Consider the following 19,440-nt stretch of genomic DNA (forward strand, 5'->3'; position numbering starts at 1 on the left):
AAAGAATGTTTTGGAGAAAGATATGAAGGAAACTGTTGGGCAGATGGGGATCTTGGAGGAAGAGGCTGGAAATAGTTCTTACAGAGAGAAGAATGACACTTGGGGAAGATATTAGTGGGGGGAAAGGGGCCTGAGTTGGCAGGGAGCAGGGGAAAGCAGGGCAGATACTTGAGTGGGAGTTTCTCTGAACTGAAGAGGTTGTTGGCTTTTCCCCTTCCCATGACAGTTGTAATGATGCCCTCTACCCCTGGGCTCCATCAGCCCTGGAGATGTCCCTAGTGATAGACGGCGTCGGTCGTGGACCCTGTGGGGCCGAGGGGTGGAGCCTGATTCTGCTCTGGGGGAGGGGGAGGCTGCAGGCAGCCCTATGGGGCCAGCTGCAGAGCAGCATCGAGGCTCCGCCTGCTTCCTTCCTCCCTTCCTTACTTAGCTTGGAGGGCGGAGCTGGGGCCTACTCCATTGTGGAGAGAAGGGGAGGGAGGAGAAGGAAGGAAGGGGAGGCCCCAAGCTTGGCGCTCCCTTGCTGCGCTGCTGTTGCTGCTGTTGCCCTTGCTGCTGCTGCGTTGCTGTACCTGGCGGGCCCTGTAGCCGGGATGCTGGGGGTGCCCCAGGCTGGTGGAAGGGTAGCGGCTAAGGCTTCGGGGAGATGCACACTGGCCCCAGCTGCCTGCGACCATGAGCCTGACTGCCCGAGTCTCCTGTTCAATGCTCAGCTGCTTTGTAAGTGCTGGCTAGGCCTGGGATACTGGGGTTTCTCTTCCCTGCTGGATCCCCTTCCTATCTCAGTCATTAGCCATGGACACTTATAGCATGTTGGTTCCTAGTACCCTTCTCAAGCTCCTGGGCCTAACCTAATGACCTTTGGGGTGGGGGGTGGGGGAGTGTTAGGCTAGGCCTAACTCTTTATTTCCTGGAGCCCACCTTAATATATTGGTGTCAGAGACTGCCGCAGACTAAGGATAAAGATTTATTGGCTCTTCTTGCAGCCACTGCCCTTGACTGCAGAGCTCTAGGCCCCGCCCTGCAGGGGGTACCATTTCTTACCCTTCTCATCCCTTACTTTTCCCCTAGTTCTAGGCAGTATATCCTTGCTTGTTTGACTGCCTATTTTGTACATCCTAGTACTCATGACTAGGATATTTGTGAGCCATCTTCCACTTTTCAGTCCCTTCCCCTCCATCTCTCAAAAACTATATCTCTTCTGACATGATAGTCTTTTCCCCTTGATTGTCCCCCAGATAGGATGGCTAGCTGCCTTACTTTTTTCCTTCTTTCCCCCTTGCTTAAGCCTCCTATCTCCTTCTGTCTGTATCATTTAATAGTTCCCTCCCTCTCTCCTGATTATTCTACTTCCTCTTTTCCCCAATCTTCTTTCAAAATACTCCAGACCCTGATAAATGTTTCTGAGATCTTCCCCTGGCCGTCCTTGTGTCTCCTAGCCCATCCTGATTAGAGATCTCTCCTCATCTTGTTGGAGTTGGGGGAGAACATCTTCTGTTCATATTGGGATATTCCCCCAGAATTCTCCTTGAGAATAGGCTTCAGGGCTGGTTGCTTGTCAGGGGATGGGGATCTGTTTGTACTCTGAGCCCCAACAAAGAAAACAGGCCAGCCAGCTTCCCCACTCCCTACCCCCATCTCTCCAAACATACCTTTGATGCAATATAATTAGAAAACATCTACTAAGGCCTTCTGGAAGCATAGGACTAGGTTCTCTGCCCCACTCCATCTTTGCTTCTTTCATTTATCACATTTTCTCAGGATCCAGGCTCTTTTTCTTCATGATTCTTCTCTCAAAATCAGTTGTGATTGAATTCTCTTGATTCTTTAATTCTTGAGATTCTCTTCTTTGTGATATTTCCTTGTCCTCATTTCTTATTCTCTTATTATATCTTGTGATAGCCTTCCTTTGCCTTTTTTTTGAAAATTTCTGTTCTTTTTGAGAGCCCCTTACCTAGGAGCCTAGATTTCAATTTCTTATCAACTTCTCATTCTAACTTTTCCCCCTAGACTTGCTCATTAACCATGAGCTATTGTGCTCTCTTCCATCAGCCAAGACTTGGTTCCCCATGTGGAGTTCCTCACCTGAATATTGTTTCTGGGTGGGGTGACCTCATGGGCCAGTAAGACCTTTGAGGATAGGACCCTAGTAACTCAGGTTTGTGGTTTCCTTTACAGGGTGAGGAGGGGCCCCCCAGCCTGGAGTATATCCAAGCCAAGGATCTGTTTCCCCCCAAGGAGCTAGTGAAGGAAGAAGAAAATCTGCAGGTAAGAGTTTGTAAGCTGAGATACCCAGAAAAGGATCTTGGATCAAGAGACAGGAGACCTTGGTTCTTTTGCCATAGTTTGGGATGGGAACTCTTTTCATTTGCAGAGTATGGAGCTTAGGACCAGATCATCTCTAAAACTTTATTTCCAGTGCAGAAATTCTGTAGCTTTTGATTTATGGCCTACTTGGTAGTCTCATTAGGGAGAGGAGGCAGCATAGTAGATTTTGGTGGAAAGAGCCTGGTTTTAGAGCCAGGACCTGGCTTCCAGTCATTGCTCTTCTACTTCCTGCCTCATGACCTTGGGGAAGTCACTTCCCTCTCTAGACCTTAGGTTTCCCATCTGTAGAATAAAGGAGTTGGACTAGATGGTTTCCGAGGTCACTGAAATAAATCTGAGCCAGGGAAGAGATTTGTTTGGTCTCGTTCATTGTTATCTGCCCCCAAAACAGGCCAGCAGGGAGGGAAGTCTTACTTGATTGTGGAACTTTTGGCTCTAGGGAGGGGAGGGACAACTCTCTGCAGGGCAGCAGTTGCCTAGTATAAGTTACCATGGAGAGGACTTACTTCCCTTGTGTTGGCTAGCTCCTCCATGGGGAACCCCGGTGGGGGGGAGAGAGAGAGAGAGAGAGAGAGAGAGAGAGAGAGAGAGAGAGAGAGTGTGTGTGTGTATGTATGTGTATGTGTATGTGTATGTGTATAGGGGGGCTGTGGTATTTAGGAACAGGCTTAGCTCTAACTCTTGGGTTTGGTTTTTGGCAGGTGCCCTTCACAGTGCTACAGGGGGAGGGGGTAGAGTTCCTAGGCCGAGCAGCTGATGCCCTTATTGCCATCTCCAACTACCGGTTACACATCAAGTTCAAAGACTCGGTCATTAATGTGAGTTCCTTTCTGGTTCTTCACCCCTGGGGAACAAGAACAGATTGGGTTTGGGTGGCTATGGGGTGGAGTAGGGCCTTCTCAGATTCCAAACTCTTTTGGATTATCCCTTGCCTCATCCAGACCTGTGGCTCCTTGCATGTCAGGTGCTGCTTTTCCACTTTCAAAAGAAAATTATTTGGGGTTCTCGTCCATTTCTCTTTGGGCTCCTGCTTCATTGCCTCAACTATAGGCTGGACCTTCCTTTTCCTAGCCTATTGTTTGGGCATTCTGTACCTACTGTTGAGGGAGATGAGGACTAAGTTTTGTGGAATTGGGTCCTGAAGTCAGTCTTCCTACTTTTCTTCCCTTCTAGGTGCCCTTGAGGATGATTGACAGTGTGGAAAGCCGGGACATGTTTCAGTTGCACATTGCCTGCAAGGACTCCAAGGTGGTGAGGTGAGGGTGGTATAGCTCTTGGGCATCTTGCTCTGTCCCTCCTGTCCTCAGCCTTGCTGGACTTATCTGCTGCCAAGAGGTCTTTTCCTGAATCAAAACCCAATTCAATTCATCAAACATTTATCAATTATCTACTAATTCTAGGTATTCAAGGACAAAAATAAAGCAGTACCTTTTCTCAAGGAGCTGTTTTAATTGCCTCATTTGTATGGGGCTTTCCAGTTATAAAGTCATGAATTGTTATGTGTTTTTTCTTCCTCAAACGCCTTGCTGGGTAACTCCATTAATCAAGCAATAGGTGTTTGCTGAGCACTTGCTAGGGGCCAGGGAGTCTACAGATGAAGAATAAGATATGGTTTCTGATTTTAAGGAGTTTATATTTTAATTGGAGATGCAAAACTGGCATTTATCTATTTTCTTATTATTTTATATGTTAAACTGTGTGGTGCTTGAGGAATTTTGAGAAGGGGGACCTCAGTGGAGTGATTCTCTTGATGATAATGGAATGGGATGAAATAAATGAAAGTTTCCTGGAGGAAGTCGTATTTGAATTGAGCCCTAATGGGTTGAGTAGCCTTCTGATGGAGGAGCAAAGAATCAGGGGCAAGGATGTCTGTGGCATATTTGGGAGAATGGTGAGGATCTTTGAAAAGGTAGGGAAATAAGATTGGATAGCATCGTGACTTGATTTCAAAGAGGGCTTTGAGAGACAGTTGGAAAAGTTAAATTCAGAAGAAAAAAGCAGGAGGTAAGGGAAGAAGAAAAATAATCAGAAGAGTTTAGATTTCATGAGACAACCAACCAAGGGCTATTGTATGAAAAATGGACCTCAGAAAGAAGAATTAAGAAATTCTCCAGGATGAGAGGGAAAGCATAGGAGATAAAACAGCGACCCTGGAAGCAGACATTGAAGTCATCTAGGCCTGATGACCAGACTCCTACCTCTGGTGTATCTACCCTGACTCACACAGACTAACCAGCTCCCTTTGGATTCATATATTAACATTTCAGCCTTCCATGTTCCTATTTCTTTTCTAGCCTCCAAACCACCCCCTCCCCCATGGATTATTACCCCTTGCCTTATCCAGACCTATGGCTCTTTGCATGGCAGGTGCCACTTTTCTACTTTCAAGCAGTGCCAAGAGTGGTTGTCAAGGTTGAGCCGAGCCACAGCAAGACCTGCCAAACCTGAGGACCTTTTTGCCTTTGCCTATCATGCCTGGTGCCTGGGTTTGACCGAGGAGGAGCAGCACACCCACCTTTGCCAGCCAGGTGAGTTGGTGCTTACCTTGTGTGCAATCCTTAGAGCCCCTTTCCTTTAGTCATCCTACTCTGTGGTGATCTGATTCTTTTCCCCCTCCCCACCCCAGAGAACACAATTCCTTTTGAGTACTGATGGTCTGTGTGTGTTTTTGTAGGAGAGCATGTACGATGCCGGCAGGAGGCAGAGCTGGTCAGGATGGGGTTTGACCTGCACAACGTCTGGAGAGTCTCTCACATCAACAGCAACTACAAGTGAGGGCAAGAGGGAAGGAAAGCAGCAGGAGAGGTTCTGGCCTCCCCCTAGTCTCCACCCACATGACTGATCCCCTTTGGAACTCTCCTTAATTAATCATTATAGATAGTGTGATAATGGGGGGGAAAAATGGTGGGGTTGAGGAAGGGAGATGTCTACTATCACTTATGGAGTGTCATTCTCAAGGGAAAATAGTGTGGCAGAGGGGGAAGAGCATTCAACATGGAATCACAGAGCCTGAGTTTGAATTCTTGCTTTGTCACTTGCTCCCTATGTGGCCTTGGATAAGTCATTTAAAATTTCTCTATGCCTGGGTTTTCTTATCTGTAAAAATAAGGAGGTGACCTCTCTGATAATAGGATCCTAGATTTAGAACTGGCAGGGATCTCAGAGACCACTGAATCATCACACAGTGTCACACAGCTAGTAAGTATTTCAGGTGGGATTCAAACCTAGGTCTTGCTGACTCCCAAGTCCAGTGCTCTATCTAATATGCCATATCCTCTTAACTTTAGACTTACAGTCTTGTGTTTCTCTATTTCCTAACCCCAATTCAAGTGCTTTCTTTGGCTTCTCTTCAGGTTGTGTCCTAGTTATCCCCAGAAATTGTTGGTTCCCGTGTGGATCACAGATAAGGAACTGGAGAATGTGGCTTCTTTCCGTTCGTGGAAGCGGATCCCTGTTGTGGTGTATAGGTAAGGAAATGGTACTTGTGTACATGTAGTAAGGGTTGATTTCAGAGGCCATTTTCTTTCAGAAGGAGAAAGTTTCCACTTTTGTCTATGGACAGCTCAGTCATTAGCCATCTTTATGAAGGTGTTTGCTTGACGGATGAGGTGTCAACATCCCTAGACTCTATTCTGTTCTATATTTCAGAAGGAGATTCATTCTTCCAAAAATTATCTTTATAGGGAACTCAGTCAGCTTTTAAAAAAATGTAAACATTTGCTTTTATATTGGATACTGACAGGCAGATAAGCAGGAACTGGCAGGTTTGGAATTCTTGGTACAGCCTTCTCTGCTTTGTGTGTCTAACAGGTTACATGCTATACAAATCTTATGGAATCAGGGTCATCTCTTACATTCAGAACCTTTTAACGTTTGTTCCTCTCTGGCTCTGGGTTGGCTTCTCTGGTGCCCCTGAGGTTCCTGGGACAGATTTCTGTCTTTTCTATGTTTGGAAGCAGCTTGACAATGTTCTTCTTCCTAGGCACTTGCGCAATGGGGCTGCGATTGCCCGCTGCAGCCAGCCAGAGATCAGCTGGTGGGGTTGGCGCAATGCTGATGATGAGTACCTGGTTACGTCTATTGCCAAAGCCTGTGCCCTAGATCCTGGGGTGAGGGCCCCTGGGGGTGTCCCCTTCAATGGGAACAGTGAGGGAAGTGAAACATGTGATGCTGACTTTGGTAAGATGTGGCACTTACTACTGAGGGGCATGCTTTTCCTTAAACCTAATTCCCAGGGAGTTAAACAGATATGGGAGTGGGAGGAGGGAGTTATCAAAATATATACATACATATATTTTAATAACTATATATATATAAATATATACATATATGGAGGGAGAGGGAGAGTGCCATAGGAACAAGAGAAAATTGGGACACTTGTTTCTGACCTTACTTCCTTGGGTATTCTTTCCCCATGTGTTGTTTTAGATTCCTCTCTTACAGCATGCTCTGGGGTAGAGAGCACTGGAGCTCCTCAGAAACTGCTCATCTTAGATGCTCGATCTTACACAGCGGCAGTGGCCAACCGGGCCAAAGGTGGAGGCTGTGAATGTGAAGGTACCAACCATCTGTTCCCTTGTACTTGACACAACTTACTTTTTCTCATCTGCTTTGGCCGTATACTCTTAGGCACTGTGTTTGTTTAGAGAGGCAAAGGTAGTTCAGTTTATAAGAATATCCAGTCCTCCATCTGAGGCCCCAGTTTTGCCAGGCGGGTGTAGAAGTAGGGGCAAGAGGCATCTCCTGCTTCTGTTTTCCTGTTTAGAATCACAAAATCTCAAGAGTTAGAAGGAACCCCAGAGGCTGTCTAGAGAAACTCCTATCTGAATAAGAGTTATTTCTACAATATTCTCAACAAGTCGTCTCCTAGACTCTGCTTGGAGACCTCCTTTGATAGGCAAGCTGACTCTTTCTCCCTGTCCCCAGAAACCCATTTTACTTTTGGAAAACTAATTGTTAAGTATTTTTGTTTTTAGTGACTTGAAATCTATCTCTTGCCAGTTTTCATCCTTAGTTCTTAATTCTTCCATTTGGAGCTAAGCAAAATAAGTCTAGTCTCCCTTCCTTCTGGCAGCCTTTCAAGGATATGAAGAGACCCATCATGTCTCCTTCCTAAGTGTTCTTTTCTCTAGGCTAAACGTGGACATATCTTTCTGCTGATTCTCATACAGCATAGTTTCCACTCCCTTCATTACCTGGGCACCTTATTCTGGCCTGGCGCTTAATGCCTCTTCTCTCTTATGCAGAGTACTATCCCAACTGTGAAGTGGTGTTCATGGGAATGGCCAATATCCATTCCATTCGGAACAGCTTCCAGTACCTCCGAGCTGTCTGCAGTCAGATGCCAGACCCTAGCAAGTAGGTGCTCCTTGCTGTTCTGATCCTGATGCAGGCCATATCTCATCCCTTATATCTTTTTCCTGGGGAATAAAGTGAACTGAAATTTAGTTTTAGATTGGATCATGAGTAGTGGTGGGCTTTGTTCTGGGCATAACTGTACTCTCAATTTACTATGAGTCAATCCTGGCCACTTTAGTTCTATTTCTTTGCTAACTAGTTTGGCTTGAGATGTGAAGGGTATAAGAGCCAACTTCTTAGATTTATTAGTTCTTTAGATAACAGAAAACTTAGCAAGAGGGAGTGGTTGAAGTGTGTATTCCTCATAGAAGAAATGCCTTGTGGCTCCTTCTCCAATGGTGTGTCTTTTGGTTTCTGTATCCCCTGGGGAGTTGTTGGGTATGGCTTCATGTGCAATGATAGGGAATCTTCCAGGGATTTAGGAATCTCAGTAACAAGTTTTGCTATCTTCATCTAAATAGTTGGCTGTCGGCATTGGAGAGCACCAAATGGCTGCAACACTTGTCAGTGATGTTGAAGGCAGCAGTGTTGGTGTCAAACACGGTGGATCGGGAGGGCCGGCCAGTTCTGGTGCATTGTTCAGATGGCTGGGACCGTACTCCCCAGATTGTAGCCCTGGCAAAGATCCTCTTGGATCCCTACTATAGGACTTTGGAGGTACAGATGGTGGCTGGGGAAGAGGAGAGGGAAGAAGGAATGTCTTGGGGTGAGGACTATGGAAACTGAGGGTCTAAACTTGAAATACTCCCATAGAAAGCCTGGGGCCAATGCATATGCTAGGCTGAATACTTTAGAATCTCTTTTAAGATAAGACCTCTCACTTTACTCTAAACACTTGATTGATTGATTCTAAATGAGTCCTGCTTTTGGACCTTTCCCACAGAATATCCTAGGGGCTCTGTTTAATCTTCCTTGAAGGATCACAAACCTTAGGATGTTTGCTCTCTTCACAGGGCTTCCAAGTGTTGGTGGAGTCTGACTGGCTGGACTTTGGTCACAAATTTGGTGATCGGTGTGGTCACCAAGAGAATGCAGAGGATCAGAATGAACAGTGTCCAGTGTTTCTCCAGTGGCTCGATTCAGTTCATCAGCTGCTTAAGCAGTTCCCTTGTCTTTTTGAATTTAATGAAGCCTTCTTGGTAAGTTGGAAGATCTCTCTTTAATTGGGGAGTTTGGGGCCTGACAAAGGGCTGAGACAAAGAGTCAGTTCTTCAAGATGTGATGCGTTGTTTTGGTTCTTTAGGTAAAACTAGTACAGCACACATACTCCTGTCTCTATGGTACATTCCTGGCCAACAACCCATGGGAGCGAGAGATGCGCAACATTTATAAGAGGACCTGTTCTGTGTGGTCCCTTCTCCGAGCAGGCAACAAGAATTTCCACAACTTTCTTTATGTTCCGGGTTCAGAGCTGGTGAGCTTGGGTACTTCCTCTGGCAGTGGGAGCTGGCAGGGTTTGGTGGTGGCAGAAGCAGCACTGAGTGTCTGGGAGAGAAGGAAGGGCAGGCATATTGGAGAATCATTTTAAGTGACTGAATAATATATTATGCTGCCTCCCAGGTCCTCCATCCTGTGTGTCACGTGCGGGCCCTACATCTTTGGACAGCTGTGTACCTTCCAGCATCATCTCCATGTACCCTTGGGGAAGATAGCATGGACCTTTACCTTCCTCCAGTATCTCAGAGTCAGGAATTCACTGGCCGATCTCTGGACAGGTAAGAGAAACCTTCTTCCCTTCCCCCTCCTTGGCTAAATGTAGGTCTTTCTCGATATATTTAGAACAAGTCTTTGAAATTGGGCAAAAGACTTGCTTTGGCACATAGCTAGTTCAGGGTGCATTTTGCATTTTCTTGAGGTCTTTTCTCAAAGTACAATCTTTCCTGGAGCTACCCTAATTTTGTGACATATCAAGGAGGGTGAGGAGCCCTAAGTAACTGAAGGGGATATGATGGCATGGCAATAATTGCTTTTTTGTAGTTAGATGGAGGAAGTCTTTGTTAGAGCTTTTGGCATGTGCTCCAGCATCAGAAGGACCTGATTGTCTGTGGAATTGAATTTCCCTATGTGGGTGGTCTTGACATGTTCACCAGAAGGAGATGTTTAAGTTGATAAATTTCTATTTACCCGAAATCTTATTCTAATAACTTACTATGATGTGGTGAAGTTCCTGCACTCTGAAGGGCTGTTCTAGCATAGCACTAAATTGGATTGGCCTTATCAAGCTTCAAACATGTTCTAGGTGACAAACTATTTTTCTTTTGTCTGAAGATTAGCCTAGCTGAGTTTTGGAGAAGTTCATTACCAGATGGTTAGCTGTATCAACTCATGAAGACCTCCCTAGAGCAGGGGAGAAGGAGCATTTTGATCTACATTGATGGGGGGTGGGGTGGGAAGAGTCCCCAGATTGATGAAGTCATTGGTCTTTGAAGTAAATTAGAATGGTCTCCTTGTTCTGAGAAGCTTTTAGGCCTTTAAACCTAAAAAACAAACAAAAGAAGTTCTCACAAGTTTTCCTTTTAATTCAGTAAGTGCTTATTGTGGGTTTTGTTTGTTTGTTTGTTTTTGGCTTTTGACTTGTACTCAATATTATGTCCTGCTAGAAGAGCTGTGAAGAGGATATAGGTATATGAGATTCTGTCATATGAAGATTGGTTGAAGAAACGTATAAGTTAGGGAAAAGACAGGTATTTTCAAGGGCCTAGAAGTGGAATGGCAATTAGATTCCTTTTGTGTGGCCTCTGAAGACAGAACTGGGAGCAATGGGTGAAAGGTGCAAAGAGGCAGATTTGAGCCTGATGTCAGGAAAAATATCCTGATAAGGATAGCTATCCATAAATGGCATGGAATGGAGGAGAGAGTGGATTCCTCTTCACTGGAAGCCTTTAAGCAAGGGCCAGATAACCAGATGTTATTTATACTATAGAGGGGACTTTTGGGCAGAGAGAAGTTGTACTAGATAAAAATAATATCTAATAGCTAATATTTATATAGTGTTTTCTATGTGCCAAATACTGTGTAAAGTACTTTATAATTATTGTTTGATCCTCCCAGCAAGCCTGTGAGGTAGGTGCTATTATTATTCTCATTTTAGAGACGAGGAAACTGAGGCAAAGAGATTAAGTGACTTATCAGAATCATACACCTAGTAAGTGTCTGAGACAGAATTTGAACTCAGGTCTTCCTGAGCCCAGGCCTAGTGCTTCATCTACTTTGCCACCCAGCTGGCTTCAGAGGTGTTTTCCAACTCAAATTCTGTGACTCTTTGACCTCTCTTTGGGTTGGATTAGAGAGCTACTGTGGCTGCTTCCAATACCAACATTCTGTGATTCTGAAGTAAATGATATAGTTCTTTTCAGAGATCTAGGTATTGAGATTCTAAAGATAAACTTGTAAGAGTGTTGGAATGTTACATACTCCATGTATAAAGAATACTTCTAGAAATTAAAAGCAAGGAGAGAACTGTGGGAGGTGATTAGTCAGAAAAGGTATTTTGAGCATTAGTCATAACCTAGGCCATTAGTAGAAGTGGAGAATAGTAAGGAGATTTGGCTGACAAGAGGAAAGGGGCTGTGATGGGAAAAAGTAAAACAATCTAATGAATGAAACATGTCAAGTACCAGTCTGATTATTATGGATTTGATTTAGTAATCAAGAAGAAGCCATTATAGATTCTTAAGTATGGGGTTGATATGAACATGATGTTTTAGGAAGACCAATTTGATAATGTTAAGTCAAAGTTAAGGAGATCAGCTAGAAGGCCATTTTAGAAATGCATGTGTGAAGCCTGTATTTAGAGTATTTCCTGTGGAAAAGAAGGGTCAGATTTAAGAGACATTGAGGGATTTACCAGAAGGATTTGATGTGAAATAGAATGGGAATAGGGATGAGAAGAGGAAGAACTAATGATTTTGTAGGTTTGAAAACTAGGTCCCTAGGAAATTGTTAGGACATCTACTAAAGTCATGTTAAAAAGCTAACTTTTGGTGACAAAGAATGTGTTTCAGATGAGGTGATGAGAGGACAGCCACACAGAGATATTCCATAGGCAGTTGGAGAGACTTAGGAGTTGAAGACTGACACTAGTTCTATAAAGTAAAATGTAATTGGTCTTTTTTTCCATGCCATTTTTTTCCTACTTGAAAAATATTCTCTTTCTAGTTCTTTAAATACTACTAAATTAAACTTTTAAGGCCCAGCTCTGATTTCATTTTCTCAATGAAGTCTTTCCCAACCAATCCAACTGGGTAATCTTTTTCTTTCTTCTTAACTCCTTTATCACTTATATATGTGAAGTACAAAATGGTATTGGGGTTTAGAGGAGGGAAGAGGTCCTATTCAATTCAGCAGAATCAGGAATATGCTTTTTGAAGGTGGCTCCTAAGACAAGCCTTGAAGGACAGGTAGAATTTTTTAAACTTGGAGTCATCTTGACTCTTCCCTATCTCTGAAAATACTTCCAACCAGTTGCTAAGCCCTATGGTTATTAAATCCACAACACTTTTGCAGTCCATCCCCTTCTCCCCCTTCACCCTGTGACCATTTACTTTTTTTCTGCCTAAATTAGTGTAATAATTGTAATTTTAAAAAATCTTGTCTTCACATCCTCAATCTAACCCTTTCTCTAGTTCATCCCCACATTACTGCCTGTATTTTCATAATGCATAGCTTTGATAATGCCAGCATACTCTCAGAAATCTTCAGTGGCTTCCATATTGCCTATGGTGTAGAACAGTGGTTCCCAAACTTTTTTGGCCTACCACCCCCTTTCCAGAAAAAATATTACTTAGCTCCCTGGAAATTAATTTTTTAAAAATTTTCATAGCAATTAATAGGAAAGATAAATGCATCTGTGGCCATCACTGACCCCCTGATCCCTGCAGCACCCACCAGGGGGCGGTAGCACCCACTTTGGGAATCACTGGTGTAGAATATTACCTTTTTTCTTTGCTTTTAGTTTTGTTTATACATTATAACAAACTCTTGACCCTGGAATTCAAAGCTTTCTGTCATCAGGCTCCAATCCACCTATTCAGCCTTATTCCATACTTTTCTTCATATATTCAACTACATTACTCTTATACTACCCTCTCCTTTCTTAAAGTTTTTCTTCATGCTCTTTCTCATGTGTCATTTAGATTTTTGTCTTCCCTATATCTGTCTGAAATGCCTGTCTTCCAAGCCAAACCCAGATGCCACTTTATAACCCTCACAGATAAAAGTGATCTTTTTCTACAAACTATGAATAGTACTTTGTCTGACTCTCCTTTGCCTGACTTTCTTATTATGTCTATCATAACCTGCTTTGTATCACACTTATTTATGTACAATCTCTTCCACATTCTCTTTAGAATATAAGGTCCTTGAAGGCAGCGATTGTTACTTTTATTTTTTGTAATAGAAAATATACTTAGAATAGTCTTTTGTGCATAAGAGGTGCTTGATATGTATTTAATTGAATAGAATTGGTTGTATGAATCACATGGAGGTCATTCCAAGGAAACAAGTATTTTTAAAATTGTTTATAAATTTAAATTTAAAAAATTTTAATTAACAAAATTCTACATGCGTTTTCCAAAGTTATATGACCAAATTGTCTTCCTCCCTTCTTCCCTCCTGACTCCCAGAGCTGGCAAGCAATTTAATCTGGGTTATACATGTATTATCACACAAACCTGGGACACAAGCATTTTTGAAAGTGCCTACTATGTGCTAAGCACTTTATATTCTCTCATTTGATCCTCACAACAACCATGGGAGGTAGGTGCTATTATAATTGAAGAAACTGAAGCAGGCAGAAATTAAGTGGCTCACCAAGTGTCTGAGGCTGAGTTTGAAATAGGTCTTCAGGATCCCAGCCCAGTGGTCTTTACACTATGTTACTTACCTGTCCCTTATGTGCAATATAATTCAAACTGGAAGACCAGTTAGAAAGTCATTCCAGTAGGCTAGGTGAGAATATAACAGTGGGAATGAGTAGAAGGGGATAGATGTGAGAAACATTTTGGAAATACTTATAGACTTTTGCAGCTTAATTGACTATTCTCTCGCATCCAAATATGACTTCAAGGTTTTGAGCTTGGGTGACTTGGAAAGGGAATAAGCATTTACATAGCTTCTACTATATGTCAAGCACTGTGGTAAGTGCTTTACAAATATTATCTCATTTGATCCTCACAACCATCCTTTGAGGTAGGTGCTGCTATTCCCATTTTGCAGTTGAGGAATTGGAGGCAAACTGGTTAAGAGTGGTGATGATCTTAACAGAAATTGAGGAGTCAGGAAAGAACTGTTTTTTAGTGTGGGATGATAATAGGCTTGTTTGGAACCTGTTCAAGCAAGCTAGTGGACATTTGAGATTGGAACATTGGAAAAAGTGTGAGACTGGAAATAACAATCTTGGAAGTCATTTATATAAAGGTAATAATTAGCTTGGCCTAAGCCTTAGGATGACCTGTGTGCAATTTCTGTTTCTGCATGCTGATTGTGTGATTCTGGGCAAATTACTTCATCTCCTAGTACTATACTTTGGGCAGCACTCTTAAGAAATACATATAGAGGGGGCAGCTGGGTAGCTCAGTGGATTAAGAGTTAAGCCTAACGACAGGAGATCCTGGGTTCAAATGTGACCTCTGAAATTTCCTAGCTGTGTGACCCTTCTGCCTTGGAACCAATAAATAGTATTGATTCTAAGGTGGAAGGTAAGAGTTTAAAAAAAAAAAAGAAATAGATGTAGAGACGATTCTCAATATACATTGGCATAGGAAGATCCTCACTCTGGAGCTTCCTACAGTTGTGAAATCACTAATCCAGCCCAATGGGACCATGTGTTCTTTGCATCCCCTTAGCATGTAGTTATCAACCTAGTAGGTACTCATTTCATTTTTGTTCATATTGATTGGCTCTAGAATCACTTATAAAGTTTAGTTTTGGTTCTGAATCTCTTTCCTGATTTACAGGCTTTTATGCCTTGTTCTCACAGGTTACCTAAAACAAGGTCCGTGGATGATCTATTTTCTGCCTGTGACACCAGCAGTGCACTGACTCGAACATCTAGTGATCCCAACCTGAATAACCATTGTCAGGAGGCCAGGGTAGGCCTGGAGCCCTGGCACAGTAATTCTGAAGGAACAGATATACCCTTAGTGGAACATGGGCCAGGAGGGCCTCAGCAGCCAATGGGGGAACTGGGCCATCTTCATCCCCTGCCCAGCAACCAAAAAGACTGTTTCAGCAATAATACTTTGAAGAATCATAAAAATTGCCCCCTGAGTTACAAATTGTTAAATAGCATGGTACTCCAACAAGCAAAGAGCCACCCCTGTGATACTGAAATCAAAGACCTGGAAGAAACTAAGGACTCTGAACCGATTACAAGCTCTCCTGCTCTGGATAAGCCTTGTAGGACTTATGATGGTGTTGGGGATCATCCACATAAAAACAGTCCGAAGAAAAGTTCTGCCAGTGTGCTCTCCCAAGTTGTTTCCTCTGAATGTAATGGAATCTTTAAACTTCCGGAGTCCTTCTGTCAGGATTCCCCTCCTGATCAAGGCATTCTTGAACAAACTCCCCTAGACCCCATGCCAGGCGTGCCCTGCAGAGATGCTCCAGACCATGGTTTGGGTATCTTTCATAACCCACCAAGTATTGCCTGCCATACTCTTCCAGACCCACTTCTGGGTCCTCCTTGCCAAGACCTTTCAGACTCTGTGTCAAATATCACCCAGGAGCAGCAGCTGAATACTCGGCTAGAACCTGCCCATTGGGAGGAAGATGTTGGTCAAAGAGGGAATGCTAGAAATGGGCCATTATGGGAGAATCCTCGCTTTGGCAAAAGGCCATTGGAATTGGTCCGAAAGCCAGTTTCACAGAGCCAGACAAGCGAATTTTCATTTTTGGGTTCCAACTGGGACAGTTTCCAGGGAATGGTGACTTCACTCCCAAATGGGGAGACCCCTAGACATCTGCTTTCCTATGGCTGTTGCAGTAAGAGATCAAACAATAAGCAGATACGGGGGTCAGGGCCCTATGTTGGTGGCCAGTGGGCTCAGAGAGAAGGTGTGAAGTCACCTGTTTGTTCTAAGCATTCCAGTGGACACTGTACTGGTTCAGCAGGAAAAAATAGCCGGACATGGCTATCTGGTCATCCCAAACAGGTATCTAGTACAAAGCCTATTCCACTGATTTGCTCTTCTCCGGTGCCTCCTTTCTACCTGGATGATGATGGCCTCCCCTTCCCCACGGATGTGATCCAGCATAGATTGCGGCAAATTGAAGCAGGATACAAGCAAGAGGTAGAGCTGCTACGGAGGCAGGTTCGTGAACTTCAGATGAGACTGGATATCCGTCATTGCTGTGCCCCTCCAGCAGAGCCACCCATGGACTATGAGGATGACTTTGTAAGTAGTGACTTTGTTCTATCAGTCAGTTTCTCAGCATGACTTCATCACATTTCGTGTTCTGAGGACCAACCTATTTCCCCATGGTATATATGAGAACAAGGCTTTTTCTTTTTTCTGTGTTTAGAATATTAAGGAAATGGCTCTTGTGTGCCATTTGTCACCATCTGCTAATGGAATGATCTTAGTGTTTTAGGTAATGACTTGGAATTTTAAGGAGTAAGTTTTTCTGTGCCTTTGCATTTTCAGACATGTTTGAAAGAGTCAGATGGCAGCGACACAGAGGATTTTGGCTCTGATCACAGTGAGGATTGCCTTTCTGAAGCAAGCTGGGAACCTGTTGATAAGAAAGAAACTGAGGTATGACTGCTATATTACACAAGCACATTTGCCAACATTATAGATATACTATCTTTCACTAGCATGAGTGATTTGGGAATGAGATAATATGTAAAGCACTTTACATTATAGAAATACTATTGTTACTATAAATTTTGTAAGACAAATAATAGCCATTTATAAAATAGGAAGAAATTTCTTTTGTTGATGAAATCCATTTGGGGAAAAAACCTGGATATTTCTCCTTTTATTTTTGTTAGGTAACTCGTTGGGTTCCAGACCATATGGCATCCCACTGCTATAACTGTGACTGTGAATTCTGGCTGGCCAAACGGAGACACCACTGCAGGTAAGATCTCTTGATCTCAATCAGCAATGGTTCCTAGGTAATTTTTTCTAAGGTTTGTCTTTTCTTTCCACACTGATGGCCTCTGAAACCTATTTCCTCTTCATTTATCACTTATTTTAAGAACATAAGCATTTCAAAGTTCTCCTTTTCTCTTTTGGCAGAAATTGTGGGAATGTGTTCTGTGCTGGATGCTGCCACTTGAAGCTGCCCATTCCTGACCAACAGCTCTATGACCCAGTTCTTGTTTGTAACTCATGTTACGAACACATCCAAGTGTCACGTGCCAGGGAACTCATGAGCCAACATCTGAAGAAACCCATTGCTACAGCTTCTAGTTGAATGCCAATAGAGACCACCTGTCCAATTTCCACAGGTTTGAAGGAAAGATCTGCTTCAGGTATAGTTTTGAAGGTTCCTTGGTGTGGCTCATGAACACAAAGTTCGAAGACACTGTCTTGAGAAGTCCTCCTTGGTACCATCAGACTGGAGCAGAGAAATTCCAATTTGGCAGAATGTCCTGTAATGGTGAGAACCTCACCTTGGTGTAAAAGGTCCTGCTCCAGACCTTAAGATCTGGAGACTTAAGGTTATGTAGGTGACACCAACTTTTTTCACTTGGGGGGTGGGTGGGTCATAAGATAATGATGTCAAAGGTACTGCCTGGTGCAAAGTGCCCCAAACAGCAATAGAGAGACATGTTTATAACCAAACTCCAAGTGACAACTCAGCTCCCATCTCTCCACCCTGAAAAAGCAGATTATAATGTACAAGCTGGGAGTTCCTATCTTATCTTGGATGATCTCCACAGCATACCTCTGTGCTCTGTGTCTGTGCATGAAGGCTCAGTCTTTAGAGGCACTCCAGTGTAGCTGCATTAGTTCTGTCTTTCTGTGGAGTTTGGTTTGAAGAATGCTTTGGCAAATGGTGAAGTTGGATGTTTTTGTCTCTTGGCTCATGAGCTGGCAGTATGGTGGATACTAAATGTAGAAGAAACTAGAAGGAGCAAAACTTCATTTTGGAGCAGAGCCAATCTCTCCTGATAACCAGTCCCAACACAGATGAGTTGTTTGAGCTGTGAAAGCAGTAGACTCAGTCATTGAGTGGTCAGCTCTTGGAGGTATGAGTGATAAAAAATGAGGAGATAGGGGAAAGTAGAAATCCATTTGTGGAGGTGTCTGCTGGTTTGTTCAGTGCCCTTTTTTTGCCTGACTTCTCCCAGTCATCCTGGTGCTAACACAGGAACTACACCCTGATCCTTTCCTGGCATGAACATAAAAAAAAAAAATTCCAATGTTGCTCTTCCCTTGGCTACTGCCTCCTCTGGGTCATACTGCTCTTTATCCTGAACACTTGACACCTTGAAGGTAGAATTTAGTGTTTGGTTTTTACCTCCTGGAATATATTGTTTGGTATGTGAGGGTTTCAGAACAAATGCTGCTGTCTATTTCTGTGCACTTAACAATGGAACCCAAACAGAGGAGGTTAAAGCATTGATACCAAAATTTGGAGAGAAAAGCACGTCCATTTGGACTGTACATTCTGTTTTTTTCATCGTAATATGTACCAGTGGCACTTAACCAAAAGATACAGTGATATAGCCATGTCCTTAGTATCTGTGTTGGTGGGACAGATACAGTCTCCTTGGTCCATAACAAAACCACTTCCTGGAGCTCCTCTTGGACTTCCTTTACTCTTAGCTAGCTGGTATACAACAAGGCATTATATCTAAGCTGATCCTGTTTGAAATACTGGGATAACAGTTTCTTTGACTGTTTCTATGTTTCTATCCTAGAATTTTATCCCCAAGACTTTTTACTTTTTCATTTTTGAGAGAACTAACTAGGATCTGCATTTAGGAAGAGGATAATTTAGAAGTCTTGACCTATTCTTGATTCCTACAGAAAAGTATCAATGCTGTTTTTATTCTGACCCTGTGCTAATGTCATGGGTGCAAGGAAAACACAATGGTATATTTAGGTCAGAGTAGCAGAGGATTTTGGGTTGTTGGTGGTTTTTTGGTTTTTTGAAAAACATTTTACATGAAGGAGTTAAACAATGATGACTCCAGTGTAGGAAATTTCTGAGGCCACTGAAAAAGTAATAAACTGTTCACTCCCTATCTAGTATGTAGTCTGATACATAAAATTCTGTGAAGTACTCTCTGATCCTTTAAATTGAAAGTTGAGTGGCTTTTTAATTGTTTAACCTGTTTTTTCATTTACATTTTACTTTGCTCATGCACAGTTCTTTACTTTTTACCATGGTTTGTAAACTTAGCAAAAAAGTAAGACTGTGGCAGTATATGAGAAGAGGAGACTGTATCTGTCCGATCTGTGTGGCTGTTTTGAGGGACTGTACCATACAGTGAGTTAAACTGCATGGTATTAAAGAGAGACACTTAGGGGCCTCCAGCTCAGCTATGTTCATCAAAGACTCCTTTCAGAGCTCTTGTGGGTGTAAAGTAACATGATGTGGCCAAAAATCCAAACTGTTTAGTCGCATTGTGACAAACATGAAATGTGCTGTAAAAACTCAATACAGTTTAAATAAAATCTCTATATTAGTGCTGCTTTGTTGGGTCTTTTTACTACTACTTTGCAATTTTGGTTGTAGATTTTAAGTCTGAGCCTGAATACTTATCTTTTGTTACTTTGAGCAGTACCCAGGCAA

At 42.9% G+C, this 19,440-nt stretch overlaps 1 protein-coding gene across 1 annotated transcript; it reads left to right on the top strand.

Moving 5' to 3' along the window:
* Nucleotides 1-610: 610 nt before the first annotated feature.
* Nucleotides 611-17,109, top strand: MTMR4 (myotubularin related protein 4). The gene is made up of 18 exons (XM_044671890.1): nucleotides 611-720; nucleotides 2,179-2,268; nucleotides 3,030-3,146; nucleotides 3,502-3,584; nucleotides 4,696-4,856; nucleotides 5,003-5,099; nucleotides 5,682-5,795; nucleotides 6,311-6,507; nucleotides 6,757-6,885; nucleotides 7,575-7,686; nucleotides 8,148-8,343; nucleotides 8,640-8,825; nucleotides 8,930-9,100; nucleotides 9,247-9,401; nucleotides 14,666-16,082; nucleotides 16,332-16,442; nucleotides 16,682-16,770; nucleotides 16,932-17,109. Exons 1-18 carry the CDS (start codon nucleotides 676-678, stop codon nucleotides 17,107-17,109), a joined length of 3,648 nt encoding a protein of 1,215 aa, XP_044527825.1. The 5' UTR covers nucleotides 611-675.
* The last annotated feature ends 2,331 nt before the right edge of the window (nucleotides 17,110-19,440 follow it).

This window comes from Gracilinanus agilis, chromosome 4 (assembly GCF_016433145.1).
Source record: "Gracilinanus agilis isolate LMUSP501 chromosome 4, AgileGrace, whole genome shotgun sequence".
NCBI classification, from domain to species: domain Eukaryota; kingdom Metazoa; phylum Chordata; class Mammalia; order Didelphimorphia; family Didelphidae; genus Gracilinanus; species Gracilinanus agilis.